Here is a 23,027-nt window from a genome sequence, read left to right as displayed (position 1 = left end):
AATCCTGCTTCCCATCTCACTGACCAATGGCTAAGTGGCTGGTCGTCCTTTCTGGGATATAATTTTTCTAGCTGTAAGTTTGGAATTATATTCTCTAGAGAATTCATAGGCCTTCTGGAGAATTGAGGACTATGCACCAAGAAGCTTCTTTAATGTGGGAAAATGACTCAATGTCACAGGATGTCAACGGCAGAAAGGGGCTGCCTGAGCCCAAGGCGCAGAAAATAAACTTGCCCAAAGTCCTTTCCAATGTCTGATCTGCCTACCTTGCTGATACCTGAAAAAACCAGGGCTTGCACCCAGGCCTGCTTCTGCTGGGGCTCCTGCCCTTCCACCCGCTACCTGGCTTTCCTGGATTACACAGCAGCCCCAGGGGCCCCAGTTCCCACTTCTACCCCCACCCCACTGAGGATGTGTTGTGGTGTGGGGGGCACCGTGCCCACTGGCTGCCACAGCCTGCAACCCTGGCTGTCTGTGCCTATTTGTGACAGCTTCTGCCTGGAGCTGCAGAGATGTCGGAGTCATTAGAAGGGATCACTTTTCAGGCTGTGCGGCATGGGATGTGTTTCTAAGTGGCCCGCAGAGCGTGCTACCGCTGGGCTGAGACAGAAGACTCAGTTGGGGGTTGATGCAGAGGGACCACACACAGCAGGCTACACTTTGCATCAAGTTCAAAAACAGCTGAGACCAATCAATACCTTGTTTAGGCACACACATCCATGTGATAAAACTTTTCATAAATAGCAAGGGAATAAGGAACACAAAATTCAGGATAATATTCATCTGGAGGCGATACGGGAGGTGGGATGGGGTGGGGCATTCAGGAAGATGCAGAGGTGTTGGCAGCATTTCAGTCATTGAGTCAGGGCATAGCTCGAATTAATAAGTGTAAGCAAATTAATGCAAATATGCATTAATTGATTTACATTTAATTATAATTATATTACAGTTATTACCATGTCTTTCTAGTCAATATTTATATTTTAGTTAAAAACAATTTATTTTTAATATTAACTAATGTATTTACCTTCTAATAGTAATACTAATAAATTTATTTACTAGTATTTATTAATTTATTTTGTTAGTATTTATTAATTCATTCTAGTTACTATTTACATTCTAGTTAATAGTAATTAATTTATATTCTAGTTGCTGAGTTATGTGGTGAGTTCATGGATATTCATTATATTAATATATAATATAATTACATATAATTAATATATAAATTAGCAAAAAAAGTGAACCATGAATGGTCCAATAATGACATATGGCATGAGCCAAGAATTAGGATTAATCTAAGTCTGTGCATCTGAGATCCATAAAAACAGAAAGGGTTACTCGGTCAGTTGTCAGAGTATAGATGGTCTGAGTATACCCCACTGCTAACCCACATGAACTGGGAAAGAAGTTTGCTACCTGCTAGAAACAGAGACCCCACGCTGACACATGAAGGTGGCTGAGAAAGCAACTCAACAAAGTATTCTCCCACCCCCACTGCTACCCATATAGGCATGTGCCAAGAAGAGGGGTCTACGTCAGCCAGAAAGCAAAGAGTCTTGGTGAGGCCTGAGGGTACACCTGAGTGAGGAGATGGAATAGCCTTTCCAGAAGAAAGTCAACATTGGTCAAATTCTCAACCCTCTGGTTCAGGGCAGTCTTGCACAGAGGCAGTGGTCCTCAAGCTGGAGCATGCATCGCAATCACCTGGAGGTCTTGCTAAGACACAGACGGCTGGCCCCCACCTCCAGAGTTTCTGATTCAGGAGGTCCAGGGTGAGGCTCGAGAATTTGCAATTCTAACAATTTCCCAGGTGATACTGATGTTACCCATCCAGGAACCACACTTTGAAAACCACTTCCCCAAGGCATGACAAACTGGAGACTGTAGGACCTCCAAATGTCTTTCAGAACCTAAGTTTGTAGAATTCTGTGCAAAAGGGAGGAGGCATAACACTATAATTGCAAAAAGACAGAGGAGCAGGCTCGCAACTGGGTTTAGATCCTTGGTCTTTGAGCCACGTGGGACTGTGGTGGGGGTGTGACCAAAGACTAGGAAGGAAGGCCACTGGGTTAGAGCCTTCAGCACTCAGGGCAAATCCTCGCCATCTTTCAGGCAGCCCAGAGCTGATGTCTTGATTCTGGATGTGAGCTTAATCCAGGCTCCTCCACATGGGACCATGAAGAATGTCATCCCTAACACCACAGAGCCAGGGAGCCATCTCTAGACAGGGTCCAGCAGGCTGTCTGCTTGACTTTGGAGACTAGGAATATTAATAGATCATCTCAAGGAAAATAAAACTATGGCTGAGATCTGCAGGGATAGAGCCTGGGCTTTGGAAACTTAGAACTTTTCCCAGAGTATCCTTGCCCATGGACTTTCTCATCAGCAGGGCAGGCTCTGGGTTAGACATCATTCTAGTGATGGAATAGGCAGAGCCAGCTCCTGTGACTTCATCCCTAGCTTCCAATCACAGCCACTGTCCCCAAGAAGGCTCCTCCCCAGCTCCCTCACTACCCCTACTCTCACCATTGCTAGGCACAGTCTTCCCAATCCTTCAAGATCAAAGTAAAATCCACCTTTCCCCTCCTGGCTGCTCCTGCCCACTGGGAAGACATGTACTGCTCCTGTGAGGAGGGCAGCAGCTGATAATGATCCAGATCAGGGCAGGAAAGCACCAGCACTTCCTGGCTGACGGAGATCAGAAGTCCCAATCTTAGTAATCAGGAGGCACTGGTTCTGGGAAAAGCCTTTCTGTGAAGAGATAAATCTGTCTCTTGCCCTCCTTTCCATAGGTAAAAGAGAATCATTGAGACCAGCCTGGGCAATGAGGCAAGACCCCATCTCTACCAAAAAAAAAAAAAAATTAAAAAGTATCTAGGCATGGTGGCATGTGCCTGTAGTCCCAGCTACTTGGGTGGCTAAGGCAGGAGGATCGCTTGAGCCCAGGAGGTCAAGGCTGCAGTGAGCTATGATTGCGCCACTGCACTCCAGCCTGGGAGACAGAGTGAGACCTTGTCTCTGAGAAAAAAAAAAAAAAAAAAAAAGCATCATTGTCTTCATGGCTTCTGGAAGTAAAGAATCATGTCCTCGATTTCTGGTAGAACTCACCTTCCCACTCCCCCTACTAGACATACAATTACTCACCTCCTCACCCCCTGATGACATGCTCCCAATTCCCAGGAAGGCTCAATAGGAACACATTCTCAAGGGCAGGGGTCATATCATCATACACTTCTGAGAGCAATTTGTTTAGAACTGTGCTTTAGAAGCCAAGAATGCAGAGATCACTGAGATATTATCCCTACTCATGCAGGAGACTGACAGTTGCAAGAAAGGGTGAAAATGCTGAATAAATAATGGCAAGCCCTGTGTTGGAATCCCGTGTGGTTGTTTAAAAAAAGAAGCTAGGTATCTCTGTGAGGCTATGAGAGTATCACCAAGATAACGTTGTTAAATAAAGAAAAGGTAGCTGAGGGCAGTGTGGAGGGTAGGATCCAACCAAAGTTTTTTTAAAAAGGTGTAGTTTTGATATTGTACTATGCTTACGTAAGACATCATCAATGGGGCAGCTGGGCAAAGGGTTCACACAACTCTGTGTACTATTTTTACAACTTCCTGTGAATCTATAATTATTTCAAAATAAAAAGCCAAAAAAGAGGCATCTATGGATACGCACGTGCTTGTGCACTCACTGAAATTTGGTGGAATGATACAAAAGAAATCATTAATAATAATATTTGCCTCTGAAGAGTGGGAGTGGGATGGGTTGGGGGTGAGAATGCTTTCTTTGACTTTTTATACCCTTTTGTCCTGATTTCTTCTTGCTGTTGTGCATGTGTCTCACTTGAAACATCACCATGCCAGGCACATGCACGAGATGTTAGGTTCACCCTGAGGACATCGAACCTTGACCCAAAGGGAAGGCGGGGATCAGGTAACCCCTGAGCTGAGACAGGAAAGCAGGTGAAGAGATGGCGCAGGGGTGGTGTTACCACCTGAATTGTCCCCCGCTCCAAATTCATGTTGAAGTCCTAATCCCCAGTACCTGAGAATGTGACTGTATTTGGGAAAAGGGCTTTAAAAGAGGTGATTAAGTTCATCCAATCTGACTGGTGTCCTTAGAAGAGGCAATTAGGACACACATAGAGCCACCAAGGGCTCATGAGCACAGAGGAAAGACCACGTGAGGACACAGTGAGAAGGTGGCCAACTACAAGGCAAGAGGAGATCCCTCACCAGAAATCCACCCTGCTGACACCTTGCCTTTGGACTTCCAGCCTCCAGAACTGCATGTGTGGTTAAGCCCCCAAGCCTGGGTACTTTGTTATGGCTGCCCTCGCAGACTGATACAGGAGAAGAGGGGATGATGAGAGCCTCTGACTAAGGCCCCTCCCACCTCCAGGGCACACCTGGATGGGCAAGGGCTGGTGTGTGTAGAAGCCATGGCCCAGAGAATGAAGAGGCCTCACTGAGTTTAGAAGTCAGCAAGGAGCTTGGTGTAGCTGGGCCATCTGTGGGGTAGCAGCGATGGGACAGGGCTCGGCCAAGAGGGGTGGTGAGGAATGAGGCTGGAGAGTGGGCCAGGGCCAGGCCATGGGATCCCCATTTGCCAGGCTTATCTACTGCAGGCAGCGAGGCGCCTCGTAAGCGGGGCTGGGATTTGGGAGTGGGAGTGGCAGTGGGGTGATCTTGGGGGAAAACCAACAGAGATTTAATGAAGGATGGGCTGGTGTGAAAGTAAGGGAGAAGGGAAGGAGACATAGAGACCAGTGTGCAGGCTGCTGCAAGACAGGCTGTGTCCTGCACAGAGGCATGGCAGTGCAGACTAGGCTTATTCAACTCCATCCATACCCACCACACAGAATGTGCTCAGAAAATGCTACCTGAACAAATATGCATTTGAAAGGTCTTGGGGCCCCTCCATGAGCCCTACCTCCTGCCTCTCCCTCATCCAACACACTCTCAACTTGTGCTGTAACAACCACAACATTATTTACCTTCCCCTTGGACAGCACAAGGGTAGGGATGCATGGTTCCTCCATGGCTGGAGAGGGTTGATAGGTGTCACCCCGCTAACACCCAGCCCCTTCTCCCCAAGTCAAGGCCAGCTCTGGTCACCCCACAAAGACTTGAGGAAGCATGGGAGAGGGAGGAGGCTCTGGGAAGCAACAAACAGCTCACCTGTGGAAAACCCCATTTTCTTGTGGCACTTGGTAAATTCAATATTAAAATAGGTGACCAGGGCGTGGACGTAGTCGTTGCGCTGTATCTGCAGGCAGAATGCAGATGTGAACGATAGCTCTTCCGTCTTCACTGTGTAAATGTCCACCTCCTGCAGCCCAGAGAAGAGAGAATGCCGGGAACTTATCGCCTCCACCAAGTCTGGGTCCCGGTTAGCAGCCTCGTTCTATGAGAGACTGTGGTCTGTCAGCTCTCTGAGGGATATCTTTATTCTTGGGGTGATTTCCCAGGCTCCCCACCGCCCTCCCAATCACCTCCTCCATCCTTTCTAGGGTGGAGTATGCTCAAGCAATGGTGCAAATGGATTTGAATCAAAACCTGAGGGGAGCAGAATTCGGAAGATAAATCTGCCAGGTTTGGGGCTACAGGGGGATGATGGGGAAGGGAGAGAACAGGAGGGTTAATTAGACAATGCATCCCTTCACCTGTCAGAGCAGCCTCGAGTGGTCCACCCAGGCACTGCTCCATCCATCGCTCTTAAAATGTGGTCCCTGAAATATCAGCATCAACAGAACCTGGGGGCAAATTCTGAGGGGGGCAGACCTGCTGGATCAAAACAGCAATCTGTGTTTTATCAGGCCCTCCAGTGATGTAGATGAACCAGACTACTCCTTCCCCAATTTTTTGATACGAAAGTTCCCAGCAATAGGAGGCATCAAGTATGACATTAGGAGTAAGGACCTGAGCCCACAAAGTCACAGACAGAGCTTAGGAAAGTTCTGCTGGCCATTTTTAACAAAGCTGGACTGTTTTCAAAAATAAATAAAAGGGGAAAATAAGAAGTGAGAATTTTCAGTTCTGGCTGGGGAACGTGGAACATGAAGAACTAATAACTCTTAAGAATTTCAACTGGAAAGTGGCTGAAAATCAATCTCGCATGGGGAGCAGGTGGAATTGAAAGACGTCCGCACTGTGCTGTTCTTTTCTATGGAAGAATGCTGGCCTGCTGCTTGCTGGCCCCATGAGGCAGCGCAAACCTACTAGAGCCCAAGAGGCATCCCGACAGATTCTAGTGAGGCCCAAGGAAGAACTTCCCATTAGTCAAGGTTGCGCAGCAAGGACCTCTGTCCTGAAAACTCTGTAAGAGCCAGAAGGCCATCTGCATGCCTGGTTGGTTCCACAGGGACCTCCTGAGGCCCGGAAGATGGAATTATTAGTAGGAATTAGGAGAGAGGGACCAGAGGGTAGGAAAACAAGACCAGCAAAGCGATGAAATGGCTTTTGTCTCAATGTATTTCCAGGATAAATAAAGGGAAACAGATGCAAACTATCCTGGGGCCTTCAAAGAGAAGTCCTAACTCCACGGGGATGGACAGAGAAAAAGTGGTTAAGGGAACCAATGAGATCAGAGTCCTTCTGGGATCTGGGGTGTGTAGCCATGACATCCTCCGTGGAAGCTGAAGCTCTCTGACTGTTGATTGGGAAGAAGGTGATATTGGAGGTTTAGGGGAATGTGGGAGGCCCTTGGTGAGGTCACATTCAAATGCCAATTACACTGTGTTTCTAGAGCCCAGAGAAGGGGAACAAGAACTAATTGAATGGTGAGCCCTTGGTCAAGCATGCAGAATTTGATGGGATTATAAAGCCCATCTTCTTAAGCTGAGCCTTTTATCCAAGGCAAGAACCTCCTCTTTAGTGGCCATCTAGTGCTTGCTGAGCACCCACCTAGTGCTTGCTGAACACCTTTAGGGATGGAGAATTCACTATCTGCCAGGCAGATCAGTCCACGTCCTGGCATCTCCAGTCATTAGGTCCTTCTTCAAAACTAATGAAGAAAGTTCACACTCATCCCTCTGTAACTTCCACCCACAGAAGAAGCCAAATGTGTGTTCCAATTCACACAGGTCCCTTAAACCTTTTCTTCTCCAATGCTAGCTATCTCTGGCTTTTTATTCATTCCTCATTAAGTCGTGATGTCTGACTGCTCATCACCCTGGCCTTTCTCCTCTGGGTGGGTCCTGCCACTTGCAAAACTGAGAGTTATACTGACCACATCAGGTCCTCCAAGTCCTTCCATTGGCACATACTTATAGCAGCCTGTGTTCCCAAGGAGCACACTGCTGGCTCAGCTTGCATTTAGGTCAGCCAAGCCCCTTTCTCCACCACATCCCTCAAGGGTAGGGGTCCTTCATTACATGTCATCTGTTAGCATGGGCCATTGCTCAAATCTAGGAAACGTTTTAGACTGAGTATCTGTCAGCCTTCATAATGCTCATTATCCCTCCCAGCCACATGGCCACATGCTGTCCACAGGTTTCCTCCAGCTCAAAAACTCTCAGGACAAGCCTTGGTTGCCTGTATTGTTGTTAACGGCATCACAGTGTCTACCCTTACTGACTTTTCCATAACCTTCTCAGGGCCAATCAGCCAGGCTCCAGGCCCTTTCCAAGGTCCCTGGTATCTTTCTTTCTTGGTTCCCTCCGTCACCAGTGTAGCATGGCCTTCCGATCTCACTTCTGGCTCGTATCAGCAGTCTCACCACCTTCACCCTTGCCCTGGCCGATACACTGGAGCCTTCAGTGGCAGAAGTTACACCTCATTGTCCTGTGTATCCTCAGTGCACAGCAGCACCTAATACACAGCAATATGTGTTGACTCATCAATCTTCTTCTCAGAACGGGTCTCCCTGCTTGAAGGCTTACTTCTTTGCCTAGGCCCCTCTTTCATAACTAAGGTTCATCCAGACTGTGTCAGTCTCTGGATCTATAACCTTCAATGATTCCTTATGGCTTACAATCTAGACGTGGTTACTTTCTCCTTCTATCCCGCGCGCACGCACACACACACACACACACACACACACACACACACACACACCCCATCCGGCAGGAATTCCACCTCTAAAGGATCTTGCTGTCAGATGTCCATCAACAAAATGTCAGCTATCAACTCTTGTAGCTGACAGCTTTCAATAGATCCCTGAGACATTTGCATCTTAATAGAGGCTTCTGATAGAACAAAAGCCTTTAGGACCAAAAGTATTGAAGCCGCACATTATAATGGCAACAATAAGGGCAGGTGGTCTTTTGGAATGGGGGTCCAGGCCATCTGTGAGGATGGGATCAGCTGTAGCTAGGCTTCAAAAACACAAATGTCCTCTGGGCTCAGGTTCTCCAACCCCCAACCAAATCAGCCCCAGTTACCCTGACTCCCCAGAGCCCAGCCCCTCGACTAGGAGGCTTCCTCTTTTCTGCAGCAGAAACAGCAGCTCTGAGACCCCAGGGAGACACACTGACTTGGCCTCAGGTGACCCGCTTGAAGCAGAGGGCTTCACCAGCATAAATTACTCAGAAGTGCCCCTGGCCGCTGCGATCCCCACCGCTAAACAATGTTAGAAATGGATGTCTCGGAGCAGAAGTCTGGTTAAAATAGAGCCTTAATTATAATAAAGTGTCACACTCTGCAATGTTAATAGCGATGAAAATAGCAATTAAGTGTGTGAAGAAGGGCAAGTGTTTTCCCAACAGGCTCGGCAAGATGTTGCTTAGCACATCAGCAGGAGAGAGCTGGCGGAAGGGCTCTCCTGGAAGCAGAAGCAAACACAGACAATCGTCATCCTTCTCAGGAACACAGAGGAAGAAAGGGACCAGCATGGGACAGGAAATCATCACAGGTCACGAGTCCTGAGACAGAACCAGAGCCCCGGGAGTTTTCATAAGGAGTGTGCGGAACACACACCCCTCCAGCCGCTCCTTGGCTGCTTTGCCCCTGGATATGCTCAGGTCTAACCAAGTGAAAGTCCCCTGCTAGTTCTTGCCTGGGGAGTGGAGAGGGCCAGGACAGTGGCTGACGCGTCCGGCAGTGCAAACAGAAATGCAGTGGCTACACCTGCCCGTGGGGGCTGGGTCAGGGGCAGAGAGCAACCTGGGGTCCAAGAACATTGAAGGAATTTTATCCCCAAGCTGAAGCCAGTACATGCAGATGCCTAATGGTAAATATCACTGCCACATGTCATTTTGGCAAATTCAGTTGCACCAGTGGACTTCTATCTATTCTACATTTATAGAAGTGCCTTGTACCATGGGTGAGCTTCTTGCTGGGGGCATACTTTCCTTGTTCTTGTTTAGGATGGCAAGGAGGAAGAGGCTTCAGGGACAGAGGGACTGGTAGAAAGAAACAAAAGGACGTATTTGCTCACAATTAATCCTGCCTGGACCCAGAAAAGGCTGAATGAAGTAGTGAGAACCCTGTGAATGGAGAGTCTGAGGCTTAGACTCAAAGCCAAACCTCTCAGGCAGGATGTTACTAAAGAGCGGGGGCATCTGATGGGGTCTGATGAGGTTCATTCTAGGTTTATTTGCCCTGTGAGGTCCTTTCTAAAGGCCACAGTGATACTCCATCCCAACGGGTGCAGTTCTTCCTAGCAAGGCTTGTGTCCAGGACAAAGGACAATTCTTACATGGGCAAAGCAGCAGTTGCATCAGTCTTTCAGAAACCTCCCCCACCCCCGTCCTTCGTGGCCCTGAACTCCAATCCCTTTATCCTACTATAAATATTCCAGTCCAGTACCCTGCCCCGATACTTTCAGAAAAAGAATGATGCGTGCAGGAGCATAGTAGGCCGGCATGTTAGCAAGATGAGACTCAGGTGGGCTGATTTTTAAATTTAAAAATTAACCTGGGCTGGGCGTGGTGGCACATGCCTGTCATCCCAGCACTTGGGAAACTGAGGTGGGTGGATCACTTAAGCCCAGGAGTTTGAGACCAGCCTGGGCAACATGGCCAAACCCCATTAATACAAAAAAAAAAAAAAAAAAAAATTAGCCATGCCTGGTGGCACGTAGCCATAGTTTCAGCTACTCAGGAGGCTAAGACAGGAAGATCACCTGAGCCTCAGTGAGGCTGCAGTGAGCTATTACCACACCACTGCACTTCAACCTGGGTGACAGAGAGAGAGAGAGATCCTGTCTCAAAAAAAAAAAAAAAAAATAGCTTGTGCTACATGAAACTGTTCAGTTAGTCGAGATTGCAGCGAGCTGTGATTGTGCCACTGCACTCCAGTCTGGGTGACAGAGTGAGATTCTGTCTCAAAAAAAATTTTTTTGGCTTGAATTACATGAAATTGATGTCTCTCTTTATTTTAAAAAACTGTCAAATATCAATAGTTTTATATGGTTCAACATAATATATTAGCATATATAATGCAAATGCATACAAAAAGGACTGGAAGAGGCAACCCAGCCTGTGAACAGTGGTTACCTCTGGAGGAGGATGGGGCTGGAGGGAGGCGGAGGGCACCTTTCACCTTTATTCTATCTAACTGGACATGTTTGAATTTTTAATAATAAGAATATACTAGGGATTGGTGTGGCAAAGATGCTGAGCAGCTGTTCTTCATCTGCACTGAAGGAAGCCTTGGGCAAAGGTGTTTAGAGCAGGGGTGTCTAATCTTTCGGCTACCCTGGGTCACATTAGAAGAAGAATTATCTTGGGCCACACATAAAATACACTAACACTAATGATAGCTAATGAGCTAAAAAATAAAATCCCACAAAAAAGTCTCATAATGTTTTAAGTTTACGAATTTGTGTTGGGTTGCATTCAAAGCCATCCTGGACCACATGTGGCCCAGAGGACACAGGTTGGACACGCTTGGTTTAGAGCATGTACAAACAGGGACGCTCAGGAAGGGGCAGCTGGAAGCTCTATTTGGCAGGCCGCTGGGGCAAAGGTGTGCATGGAGGCGAGAGCATGATGATGGTTACACAGCACACTGAGGTCCTGGATTTCTTTCCTAAGAGAGACGTCTACCTCTGAATGGACCAACTGCCCCAAACCTGAGCACGCTCTCCTCTTCCAGGTGTCCTCTCCTGCAATGCCCCTCTCTTCCCTGCACCCCCACCCTTCTGCACGCCACCAGGGCCCCTGTGCTGGGGCCCTCCCACATCCGTGCCACCATGGAGCCACTCTCTCAGTGGCTGTGTCCAGGCGGACTGCCAGCTTTTGACTTGAGCTTATGGAGCATCACAGGCTCTGGCCAAGGCAGCCTTGCCTCACCAGGTGGGGGCTGTGCAGGAGCCGGCATTGCCTGGACTCCAGGGTGGCACAGCGGGGCTCCCAGCACACCCAGGTCCACCCCGGATGAGTGTCCAGACCTTTATTAAACAGGCATTGGTCACCACTTGCTTTGGATCCACGATGTCCACTAGAGGCTCCTTCATGGCCACGTCCCGGATGCAGGTCATGTCAAAGCCATAGACATTCTCCCACCCTGTGGGAGCAGAGCAAGACATGAAGGCAGGCGCAGGACCCCCAGAAGCTCACCCAACCCTCCTGAGTCCTAGAGCACAGCGTGCCTGAGGGCTGAGTGGCAGCTCGAGTTCCCTTGCATTGAAATAGAGGCAGAACTGCTCACCTGGGGGCACTTTGCAATGTGCCAAATGCTCACTCCCATTTCCATTTCTACCTCGGGAAAAGGTAAGTCCCACTTTGTTGTTAGGTAAACTAGAGCTCAGAGAGGCTAGGAAACTGCTCCAAGCTCCTACAGCTAGAGTGCAGCAGGGCAAAGACTAGAACCCAGGCTAGCTGACTCTTCCTTCCTGTCCCCTCCCCAAGCCGGCAGCGTCTCCTATGAACTCCGTTGTCTGTCTTCTACGTTCCCATTCCTATGCTGTCTCGAGCTGTTCTCCACACCTAGAAGACCTAGAAGGCCCATCTCTCTCCCTTTTCCTGTCCCCATCCACTGAACCTTTAATGCAGCACAGAGAATCATGGGCTTTTAACGTGAAATCAACTACAGTTTAAATTCCAGCACCACCACTTACTGGTCAGCCTTTGTACAAATGACCTAACCTCTCTGAACCTCAGTTTTCTCACCTGGGTGGGTCCAGGAGCATCTCTGTCTTCCTTGTATGCCAAGATGCACTCACTAAGGACCCATCCCATTAGAAACTACCCCCAAGTGGAGCACAAACCCTCTCCCTGTCAGCCGTGCTCCTTGTCCTCTTTGGGCTACTCATAAGATACTTTGTATGGGAGGGAGAAAGATTTAGGGGTTGGTGAGAAATTAATTCAAGTCTGATGGCCCAGGATCACCCTTAATATGGTAATAATTGCTATCTTTTTTTTCTTTTCTTTTTTTGGAGACAGAGACTGGCTCCATCGCCCAGAGGCCTAATCTGGGCTCACTGCAACCTCCGCCTCCTGGGCTCAAGTGGTTTTCCTGCCTCAGCCTCCCGAGTAGCTGGGATTACAGGCACCCGCCACCATGCCAGGTTAATTTTTGTATTTTTAGTAGAGATGGGGTTTCGCCATGTTGGCCAGGCTGGTCTTGAACTCCTGACCTCAGGTGATCTGCCCACCTAGGCCTCCCAAAGTGCTGGGATAACAGGCATGAGTCACCATGCCTGGCCAATAATTGCAGTCATTGATTGATCATTCAGTCCAGGCCAGACCCTTCGTTTAATCTACCCAGCAACCACATGAGGATATTGCTATGCTGCAGATGAGAAAACTGTGGCTGGGAGAAGTTGGTATCTGGCTCTCGTATAATATCTGGCCCATGATCACACATCAGGGAAACAGGGGGGCGAGGGCTCAAGCCCAGCATGTCCCCTAAATCCTTCACCTGCCATGGCCCAGCCGTGACAGCAACCAAGAATGCAAGATTTCTCTCCCTACAGTGCAGAGAGGACGGCTTTAGCAGACGCTTTAGTTTCCGGGCACCTGAATCTTATTCATCTGTTTTTTCAATGGGTTTCAAAATGCCTTGAAGTAGAAATGCTTTTCTCTAAAATCTTACAGGATTAAATTTTATTTTAAAACATTCACCAAACAAGCAGGACCTTAGGGAACGTATGTTCCTCTGTGTGTTTAGGAGAGTGGGTGTGTGTGGCAGGAGGTGTCAATGGTCAGCGACAGCTTTTCTCCTTTGACTCTGATTCTGTTATAAGGCACACAAAGAGCTTCTTTCTTGCGAAAAGAAGGCAGAGAAAGTAATCCCAGAGGATGAGTGCTTGTGAAATTCCAGTCTGAGGAAAAGATGCCCATCAAATCCCATTAAATCACCCGAGGCTGGTGCCAAACTCCCAATTAAAACCTACTTTGTGGGGAGGAGGCTGCTTAGTTGGCAACAGGGCAGGTTTCAGAGAAGACTCCCGTCTAGAATGTGGAAATAGCTATCCACCCTCTCCCCAGATAAAACATACACACCAAAACACATTGCCTGCTGTGTCTTTCTCAAGAGACTTGCAGCTATGCACCTGCCCTTTTCTCCCTGGACTCTGCCTGGAGTTTGAGTTCACTGCTAGTGCTAAGCAAAAGCCTGAGAGTCAATGTGTGTAATGGTTAAAGGCCTAGGCTTTGGAGTTCAAATCTGAGCTCTGCCACGTATTTGCTGTGTAATCTTAGGCACGAATGTAACCTTTCTAAGCCTTGGTTTCTAAGGATTCTGTAAAATGGAAATGATGATAAAGATGGTAATCCCATACAATTGCTATGAGGATTAAATGTGATTATATGTAAAGTGCATAAGACATTGCCTGGCACACAGAAAGCACTTGATACATAAAAGTGGTTATCATTATGTGGTTTGAGCTCTGGCTTTGCTGCCATGCAAACTGTGCGGCCATGTGCAAATCAATCCTTTTTTCTGGCCTTACTTATAAGGATTTTGGTTCAGTGGTTCTGTGTTCTCAAATCACTTGGAACAGTTTTTAAAATGCAGACTCCAGGGCCCATGCCAGACCTACTGAATCAGAATCTCCAGATTTGAGAGCCAGGGAGCTGGAGTTTTACAAATCTATACAGACAATTCCAACCAGTTTGGAAACCTTTGGGGTACATGATCTTTACTGTCTTCAAGTCCCAAAATGGTGATCTTAATGTCTCATGGCCTTTGTGAGACCTTCTCTAAACGCTCCTGACCATACAACCTCTCCTGTATCCTCAACACCCATAGTACAGCATTTGGCACAGAATAGGCTCACAGATAATGTTTTTTGAATTGAGATTCATTCCCAAACATTTAATGCCTGCACTGTTTTGCAATGCCTGGTGTTTTAGTTACCTTTATATGGGTTAATTTGGGTCTTATCTCCTCAGCTGGACTGCCCCACCTTCAATCATTCAGAGCACAGATCACCCAAGGGATTAGATTTTTTTTCTCCTTTCTGCTGGACATTTATTTCCCAGTAGCCCTTTTTACCAGAAGTGGAGCAGAGATGGAGTAGGATACAAATAAATCACATTAATTATTTGTTGCAATTGTATGCTGTATGCCAAATAAGTGTATGTGGGGTAAGAGCCATTGGTCATCAAGAAATATCATGATTATCTAGAAATTAAAAAACAATATCAGAGAGGCCTGTGAAGCTTTTGTTAATGGATGAAAACAGACTCCTGAAAAGGACTATACTACGGCATAATGTATGTAATTAAAGCAGCAACAAAGCCCAAATCTATTATTAATACAGACTAGATTGACTCACACACACCCTCATTCTAATAGCCTGGCAGAGGCAATGCTCTTTTCTGGACGTAGGTGTGATTCACCTGTCTCTACTGGTCCTTTTACTCGCAATGCCCAGCATTAATGAAAAATTATAAGACACATGAGAAAGGGAAAAATATGACTTATCATGATAACAAAAAGTCATAGAACCAAATTTAGAGATGCTCAGATGTTAGAATTATCCAACAAGACTTTAAAGTATCTATACTAAGTATGTTAAAGAAGCTAGTGGAAAAGGTGGACAGTGTGCATCAATCAATGGAGAATTTCATTAGCGAGATGGAAACTTTTTTAAAAAGCCAGTGGAAATGCTAGAAATCGAAATAACAATGTAAGGAAAGAAGACTTTTTAAAATGAACTTATTAACAGAATGAATATATCAGGGAATAACCAATAAAGTTGAAAACGGGGCAATAAAAATGATCCAAACTTAAACACAAAGAGAAAAAACGGGTGAAAAAAATAGAGGATCCAAGCTCCATAGGACAATATCAAACATTATTTCATATAATGGGAGTTCCTGAAGAAGGAGAGAAAGATAATCAGGCAGAAAAAAATATTTGTAGAGATACTGGCTGAAATTTTTCTAAACTAATGAAACAATCCATCCACAGTTCCAAGAATTCCATGTAACCCCAAGCAGGATAAATAAAAAGAAAAACACACCTAGACACATCAGAATCAAACTGCAGAAAATCAATAAAGACAGAAATCTCAAAAACAGTCTGAGGAAAGAAAATTAAGTACCAGGGGAGAAATGTGATTTCTGATTGGAGAGAGCTGTAGCTACATCCTCCCTCACCACCCCAGCCCCAACCATCTGAGTTTCTCTGATGAGGCTAATGGGACTGCCTCAGAATGAGGTCAGAGAAAAATAGAACAAGTGCCACCAGATGCTACTTACAGATTCTCCTCTGTGCAGAAGGGAAAGTGTTTACACTAGATTGACACATTTTAGGCTCTCATGAACAAAGTGGAATCCTTGCATAAAATGGGCTGGAACCAGAGCAAACTCTGGATGTCATGAGTGGAAGTGAAGCCCACAGACAGCAGCTGAGCCATCCAAGAGGGCCGCCCTTCAACCATCAAGCTATAAGCACTGCCACCTCTGCATGAGGTCTTTCTTTCAGTCTTCTCATCAGCCAAGAAACTGGTGCCCGTCTCTCTCATTCTCAGCAGGGTGTAGATTCATGCACTGGGTACGATTCATGGGTTGTGCATGAAATTGAATAGAACATCCACCAAGTTTCCTTCCATTTTTGAAATTCTGTGTATTTCCTTTATAGTAGAAAATGTTTGTAAAATGATTGCTCCTCTCTAAGAGTTAAATACTACACCTTGCACATCCCTCTGCTGGTTCACTTTCCTTCCTTCCTTCCTTCCTTCGATAAAATTATGTATTGTGAGCCTAGTATATGCCAGACATTTATCTCTGTCTCTATGTGGTCTCTATTCATTGGTGAGCAAATGGAGGGCAGGTTCTGCACCGCCCTCATTCTTGCACTCCCATGTTGCTGTGTGTGGTTGAGAAAGAAGAAGAAAGGAGGAGAGGGAAGGGAAGGAGAGGGAAGGAAATAAAAGAAAAGGAAAGGAGAGGAAAGGAAAGAAAGCTCTCCCTCTAACAATTTACTTTCTGAAAGGGGCTGAACATGTCTCACTCTCCTGCCTCATTTCAAAATTTTTCCTTCTTAGCTGGTTCTTGAGCCAATACAAAATTGCTTACAATTGTTGCCTTAGCAACCAGCAACCTTTGTGCTTTACTTCTGATTTAGAACTCATAGTAACCAAAGTCTCCATTTATTTGAAATGAATTTCTAAGTGGGTTTGCTTCCTTTACAAAAAAATAGATTATTTTCAAAAATGTAAATAGAAAATGTATTTTAAATACATTTTAAGTGTCTGTTTCTTGCTGTTCTTTTGGGGTGGGGAGGAGGTTGGGGTATTTTTCAGAGACTCTAGAACAAGCACAAGATAACATGGTGCTAACTTTCAGATTTTTTTTTTCCTCTTCCAAAAGGTATGAACACTGCAATGAGAATCAAAGAAATCACATGATCTCCAGTCTGGGGCCAGTGCCTTAGGAGCCCCTCCCTGCCCCAGGCTGGCTCATTGCAATGTGCATACCTGCAAAGGCTCCTGACACAGGTATCTTTGTTGTGGAAACCATGAGAAAGTTTCTTAAAGAGGTGTGCCTCGGGTTGGAGCTCAATAAATATCTAAGTGAACTTGACAATGAAGAATGTACCTAGAAGTTTTCCTCCTCAAAACACTATTCAGTACAATTGCACAGCAAGAACTCCAAAATGCAGCTCCAGGGCAAAATATGTCCTATTTATACATGCATTTGATCAACACTCACTGTGGAGTTGTGTCTGCAATCTTCCGTGAGAGTACATCTGTCCTAGATTCTGAGCCACCAGGGGCTTGGCAGGCAGGCTCACTTGCCAGAGCCAGGGGCAGAAAGGGGCTTAGCTACACAGTCAGAAACTAGATCCCATCTAGTCTCATTATAGGACCAAGAACTGTCATGTCCTTTAATATACGTCATCTCACTTAATCCTCATGACAAGTCTGTGGGATTGAGAAGATTATCCCTTAACTGAGGCCCAAAGATATTAGATAATTTGCTCAAGGTTACCCAGTTAGGAAATGGCAAAGCCAAGATTTAAACCCAGGGCTGGCAGTGTGCAAAGCATTTAACCTGGGCCCCCCTGCCTCTCACTGTCCTCATTTGGTATTTTGCCTCCTTCCCCCAGGAGGTCAAATAGTGGAAATCACACCAGATTGGCTGGAGGCAGACAGCAACCAGAGATGGTTTCCAGGGCACAGAGCTTCAAACAGCTGTCCCACTTTTGTCTTCTTCTGAACCTGGCTCTGAACTTCACACCTTGAGTTTATATTTCCAGAAAGGCATGAACCCACACAAATACACACATCCATAGCAGAGTCCAGCCGAGTTTTCATCAGTGCCACTAACGACGATTAGATGGCAATTGCTTAAATCCACAGAGCCTCAATTTGTTGAACTGTGGATGGAGTCTTAGCCTCTTGGAGGCATTTATTCTTCTGTTCAATCTGTGAAACCCTCCACAGTAATCTTGCCAAGTAAGAATGGACCACCCTGTTGGGGCAGGAACCCCAGATGTGCCCAGTCTGATGGATAGGTTGGAGCTTCTGCCTCTTGCTTTAATTTGGATTTTTGGGTGTTTGCCTGTTTGAGGGGTTCTTTGCTCCTTTGCTGTATTTGGTTCTGGTTGAGGAGACACAGCCATGTTCAACTTTACAAAAACATGTTTGGTATAATCTCATTAAGGATCAGGCCTGTGTCACAGAGAAGTGTCACCCTTTACGAGAAATAGGATAACAGCCCTTTTCAGACCAGGTAAAACATTGGGGGGAGGAGAAGTTTTTTGGCTTTATTGTTCTCAGAGAACCACACACGCCTGGCTGATAAGGCATTAAGAATACATGTTTAGATACGAGCCCCTGCCTCATGTACACATGCACACTCGCCTTTCGTTTGATTGTTCAAAGCAAAATCTCCACTCTTTCCCACCCCCTCTGCTATCTATTCCTCAAAAGAACCTGAAATAATATGTATTTGCATAAGAGAATCAATATTATTTTGATAAGCTTGAATGGAATGGAGGCAGGATTCAAAACAATTGGCCTGGCAAGAGACCTGCTACTTCAGACCCCTGCGGTGGACTTTTGGGCTAACTGAACCTTGACAGGTTTCAAGCCACTTGCCCTGCTGATCTCTGGAAAAACTCAGCTTCTGCTGCCTCAGTCCAATTTTTAGTTCACATTGCATTCATTCTTTCACCCCAGGACATTTCTCTCATCCCAGCCATATGGCCTATTTTCTGTCTGTAGACCTCACACCCTTGGGACTAGATAGAAACATTTAGAGAGCAGACTCCAGAAAGGGTCCCAGATAAGCTCCTCTTCAGGGACAGCAGTGGTGTTCATGTCACTGCCTGCTCATCTCGGGCCCACTGGAGTGCCTCCCACCCCAATTGTGCAGTGGAAGTCCACCGGAGAAGCAAGAGGGGACTTACAGTGGATTTTGAAGTCCTTGTACTGTCTGTCTTCAATCGCTACCACGTACAAAGCTGCCCGGTCTGGAAACATAAGCCCTCCAGGTTTCTGTTGATGAATTGTGGGGAAATGGGTCTCGTAATCTATTCACCTGACAAAGACATCACATTTTGAACTGCACATAGAGTCACCAGACAAGCACCCCCTTGCCACCATCTCTCATGCAGTGGACTGTCACCTTGTCTGGGGTGAGGGCTAGGACAGCAGTGCTCAATTTTTATTTTGGAGCAAGGAAAATTTAAGGGACCTAGGTGGAGTCAATAGGACAAATGAGGTGAGGTGAAGGTAAATCCAGTGAGGAGCAGTGAGAGATGTTACGACTTTGGCCTGGAGAAGCCCAGATGAATAGCACACCTGGCTCTGGCAGCCATGCAAGTCCTAAGTGCTTGCTGACCGAAACGGACCTTTAACTCGACAAGAGAGAACGGATGTCTGTTATTGCAAAAGAGGCTGCAGTGAGACCCACGGAAGTCCACTCTGATGGTTACACATGCTGGACCCGGGGCAACCATTCTGTTCCCTGATACAGATCTGCTCTAGAGAGAGGGGCTTGGGGCAGTGACCTCCTGGCCTCGGTCTTCTCTGAAGTCTTCGTATGCCTCCTAGGCTGCAGGCCTTGGGTAGAGCAGCAGGACAGCCAGCCGGCCAATGCGGGGACAGCATGCAGGACACTTACCAGCCACTTGTCCCTGGCAAAGATCACCGTGTTGAGCATGGACTCATAGAACAGACAGTAGCCCATCCACTCGCTGATGATGATGTCCACCTTCTCCACAGGCAGCTCCACCTCTTCCACTTTACCCTTAAATATGGTGATGACTGGAAAATAAGAACCCCAGGGCCATACTTTGCAGGGACCCCACCCAGGAACCACAAGCACCTCACTTCAGGGCCAGATCTCCAGGTTTCAGCCCTATTCTGATTCTACTTTTAGGATATGATGTAGCTCACCCTTTACCGAACTAGTTTATACCAACATAATTGAAAACTACCCGCATGTTTTCCCTGTAAAATAAATTGAGCCATTACTATGTGCCTGGCATAGCGCTAAGCCCGTTATACGCGTGGTATCACGTCATCCTTCCCATAGCCCTGTGAGGTAAGCACATTACAATTGACCCTTAACAACCTGGCTTTGAACTGCACAGGTCCACTAATACGCCGATTTTTTTTTTTATTTACACCAAGTGTGCCTGCCTCCCCTTCCACCTCTTCCACCTTGTCCACCTCTGCCACCCGAGACAGCAAGGCCAGCCCTTCCTCTCCCTCCTCCTCAGCCTATTCCGTGTGAAGGCAATGAGGACAGAGACCTTCACGCTGATCCACCTCCACTCAGGGAGTGGTAAATATATTTCCTCTTCCTTAGGATTTTCTTAACAATTTTCTTTTCTCTGGATTACTTTATGGTAAGAATATAGTATATAATACATATACCAGATATGTGTTAATTTTTTTTTTTTTTTGAGACGGAGTTTCACTCTTGTTTCCCAGGCTGGAGTGCAATGGCGTGATCTCAACTCACCACAACCTCCGCCTCCCAGGTTCAAGCGATTCTCCTGCCTCAGCCTCCAAGTAGCTGGGATTACAGGCATATGCCACCATGCCTGGCTAATTTTGTATTTTTAGTAGAGACGTGGTTTCACCATGTTGCCCAGGCTGGTCTCAAACTCCTGACCTCAGGTGATGTACCCGCCTCGGCCTCCCAAAGTGCTGGGATTACAGGCATGAGCCACCACAGCCAGCCAATATGTGTTAATTGACCAAGTTATCAGCAAGACTGCTGGTCAACAGTAGGCTGATAGTAGCTTACTTTTGTGGGAGTCAAAAATTATGCTTGGATTTTCAACTGTGTGGGGGATTGGCACCCCTAACCCCTGTGGTAGTCGGGGTCAACTGTTATTTTTGTTTACAACTAAGGAAACTGAGGCTTAGAGAGGTTGAGTAGCAGCAGTGGAAACAGAGCCCAGATCTGATATGACATGACTCTAAAACTCTTCTCAAGGCCCCCACCCCTGTGTTAGGTTACCATGACTATTCAAACCCCAAGAAAGCATAGATGCCTCCTCTATTGCTTTTGCATCTGTTCACAGCCAGGCTCAGTACCAAATGGGTGCCCTTCTAGTGTTTGTGAGGGAGGAAATTGATATTTTGATGAGAGCATGGGCTCTGCAATCAGGTAAACCTAGGTTTAAGTGCCAGATCTTCTCACCATTAGCTGTGCGACTTTAGACAAGTTACTTGACCTAACTAAACTCCAATTCCCAAGTGAACAACCAGGAAAAGCAATATCAATTTAGAGGGTGATTGTATTGATTAAATGAAATAACACATGTGGAGCGCCAGGCCCATAGCTAAAGCTCAACAGAAGGTGGACATTGTCTGACATATTCCTGCTTGTTGATCCACAGATGGAGAGGGGAAGCAGATAGGGCCAGGGTCAAAGCCCCTGTCCCCAGTGGCTTCTTCTTATGAGACACATTCAAGAACTTCAGTTTCCTCTGTGGGAGGAGACACTTCTTAGTTGAGTTTTTGATCAACTGACATAGACATACACATAATTTTGGAGTCCCTTTTTGTATTTGTTGCTGTAAAGATCTGAGCAAGCTAGTTTAGATACCACTGTTAAATTGGCAGGTTGACGTATTGGTTGGTTTGTTCTTTCTGAACATTTCCTTTGAAAGGTTACATATATTCATGCTCTGAAACTCTCATTCTGCAATATCCTCTGAAAAAAAACTCACACAATGCCTGAGCTTTGCCGGGAAAAACGAACAATGGCCTGTACTTAGGAGTAAAAATCAAAAGAACCACATCTGCCTAGAATCTGAGTTTCATGAAAATTAATTTGGACTGGAGGCTCCTGGATGGCAAAGAGCACACCGTTTGCTGGCTTTATTTAGTTTCTTCACAGTGAATAATGCAGGTGATGGAGTGTCCATTAGCAGCTTCTAATAACAGTTTACTCTCCACTATGTGGTATTTAATCAAGCTTTAATTGGATACAGCCTGCTCTACAAGGAGTAAGACACTTTGTACACATGCATTGACCCTGATCACTCTACAGTGAGGTTCAGTCTTGGGTGGCCCTCCTGATTGGTTACTGCTCAAAAGCCCCTACCATTAAAAAGTACGAGTAGGAAGAGCTATTCTCCAAAAGTTTTGGTGGGAGTGGGAGGGGTAGGTGTTGAAGTTTCTCTGGGTCTCAGAGACCCCAGGGCAGGAACTCAACTGAGAGCAGGGCCCAGGGTGCACTAAGAAAATTCATAGAGTGGCAAAGTAAAGGATTTTTTAAAATGCAAACATTGTGCCTAATTTATTTCTTATTTTGAAAGAGAACTGACAAATATATGCATGACTCACCTGCCTAATCATTTGCATGCAAAGCCTGGCTTGCCTTAGTTTTGTAAACTTAAAAATTGTCTTTAATGGCCTCCCTTATTTTTTTTTCTTTGCACGTTTCTTGAAGGTTCTTCCCTAATGTCTGCCTGTGTCTGTGTGGCTATGGGTCAGTTCCTTCTCCTGCATTTATATCATAACCTCTCTGTAGCCCTAGAAGATGTTTTCTCCTGCCTCCGGGGCCTCATGACCTCCACCCTGAGTGTTTAGTACAAGGCTCCACCCATGACAATTTTTGTGGACAGGACTCTATTAGGAGCTGCAGGAAACAGACAAGCAGTAATCCATTATCAAGTCTAACAAACAGGTATGTATGAAATATTCCTCAGGTGTCCTCCAAAGAGAGTTACTGCTGCTCATGTTCTCTGTGTTAGCCCTCTTATCAATTAGTTGCTGTAACCTCATCAATATGGATTACAAGAGATGATAGATAGATAGACAGATGATATAGAAGACAGATAGATGATAGCTAGATATAGGGGGTCACAGAATAGCAAAAATCACAATCTCTGCTTGCAAAAAGGCAGAAGGAATCAGTTAACCCTATAAAATCCTCAACAGTCTGGACTTCTGTTCTCTTAACATCACCCTTCTACATCTATTCAAGTGCAAACATTTCTCAGTGTGGACATGGCCCCACAGTTGGCTTGGTGAGGAGATGAGCCCTTTGTCAAAGGAAAAGGACCCATCTCCCTTCAATCCAGTGCTGGACTGGCTTTTAGACTCCATTTATCCCCTTTCTCCGGTGCTTTTGTGCTCAACCTGCACAACTTTATGCTGGAACCCTAAAAGGCAGCAACTTATGCTCTTGTTCCAGGTGACAGCTAATCTCAATCAA

General features: G+C 46.1%; 1 protein-coding gene across 1 annotated transcript in view; it reads right to left on the bottom strand.

The window, feature by feature from the left end:
* The window catches only part of PRMT8 (protein arginine methyltransferase 8), a 96,552-nt gene that overhangs the window by 5,599 nt on the left and 67,926 nt on the right, over positions 1-23,027 (bottom strand). The window contains exons 5-8 of the mRNA XM_004052520.4: positions 19,470-19,612; positions 18,754-18,841; positions 11,336-11,451; positions 5,182-5,332 (exon numbers count right to left, since the gene is read on the bottom strand). Coding sequence (XP_004052568.2) covers positions 5,182-5,332; positions 11,336-11,451; positions 18,754-18,841; positions 19,470-19,612 — 498 coding nt within the window. The remainder of the gene's footprint in view (positions 1-5,181; positions 5,333-11,335; positions 11,452-18,753; positions 18,842-19,469; positions 19,613-23,027) is intronic.

Source organism: Gorilla gorilla, chromosome 10 (assembly GCF_029281585.2).
Source record: "Gorilla gorilla gorilla isolate KB3781 chromosome 10, NHGRI_mGorGor1-v2.1_pri, whole genome shotgun sequence".
Lineage (NCBI taxonomy): Eukaryota > Metazoa > Chordata > Mammalia > Primates > Hominidae > Gorilla > Gorilla gorilla.
The sequence above is the reverse complement of the archived record's forward strand: the minus strand, read 5'-3'. Positions and strand labels throughout refer to the sequence as shown.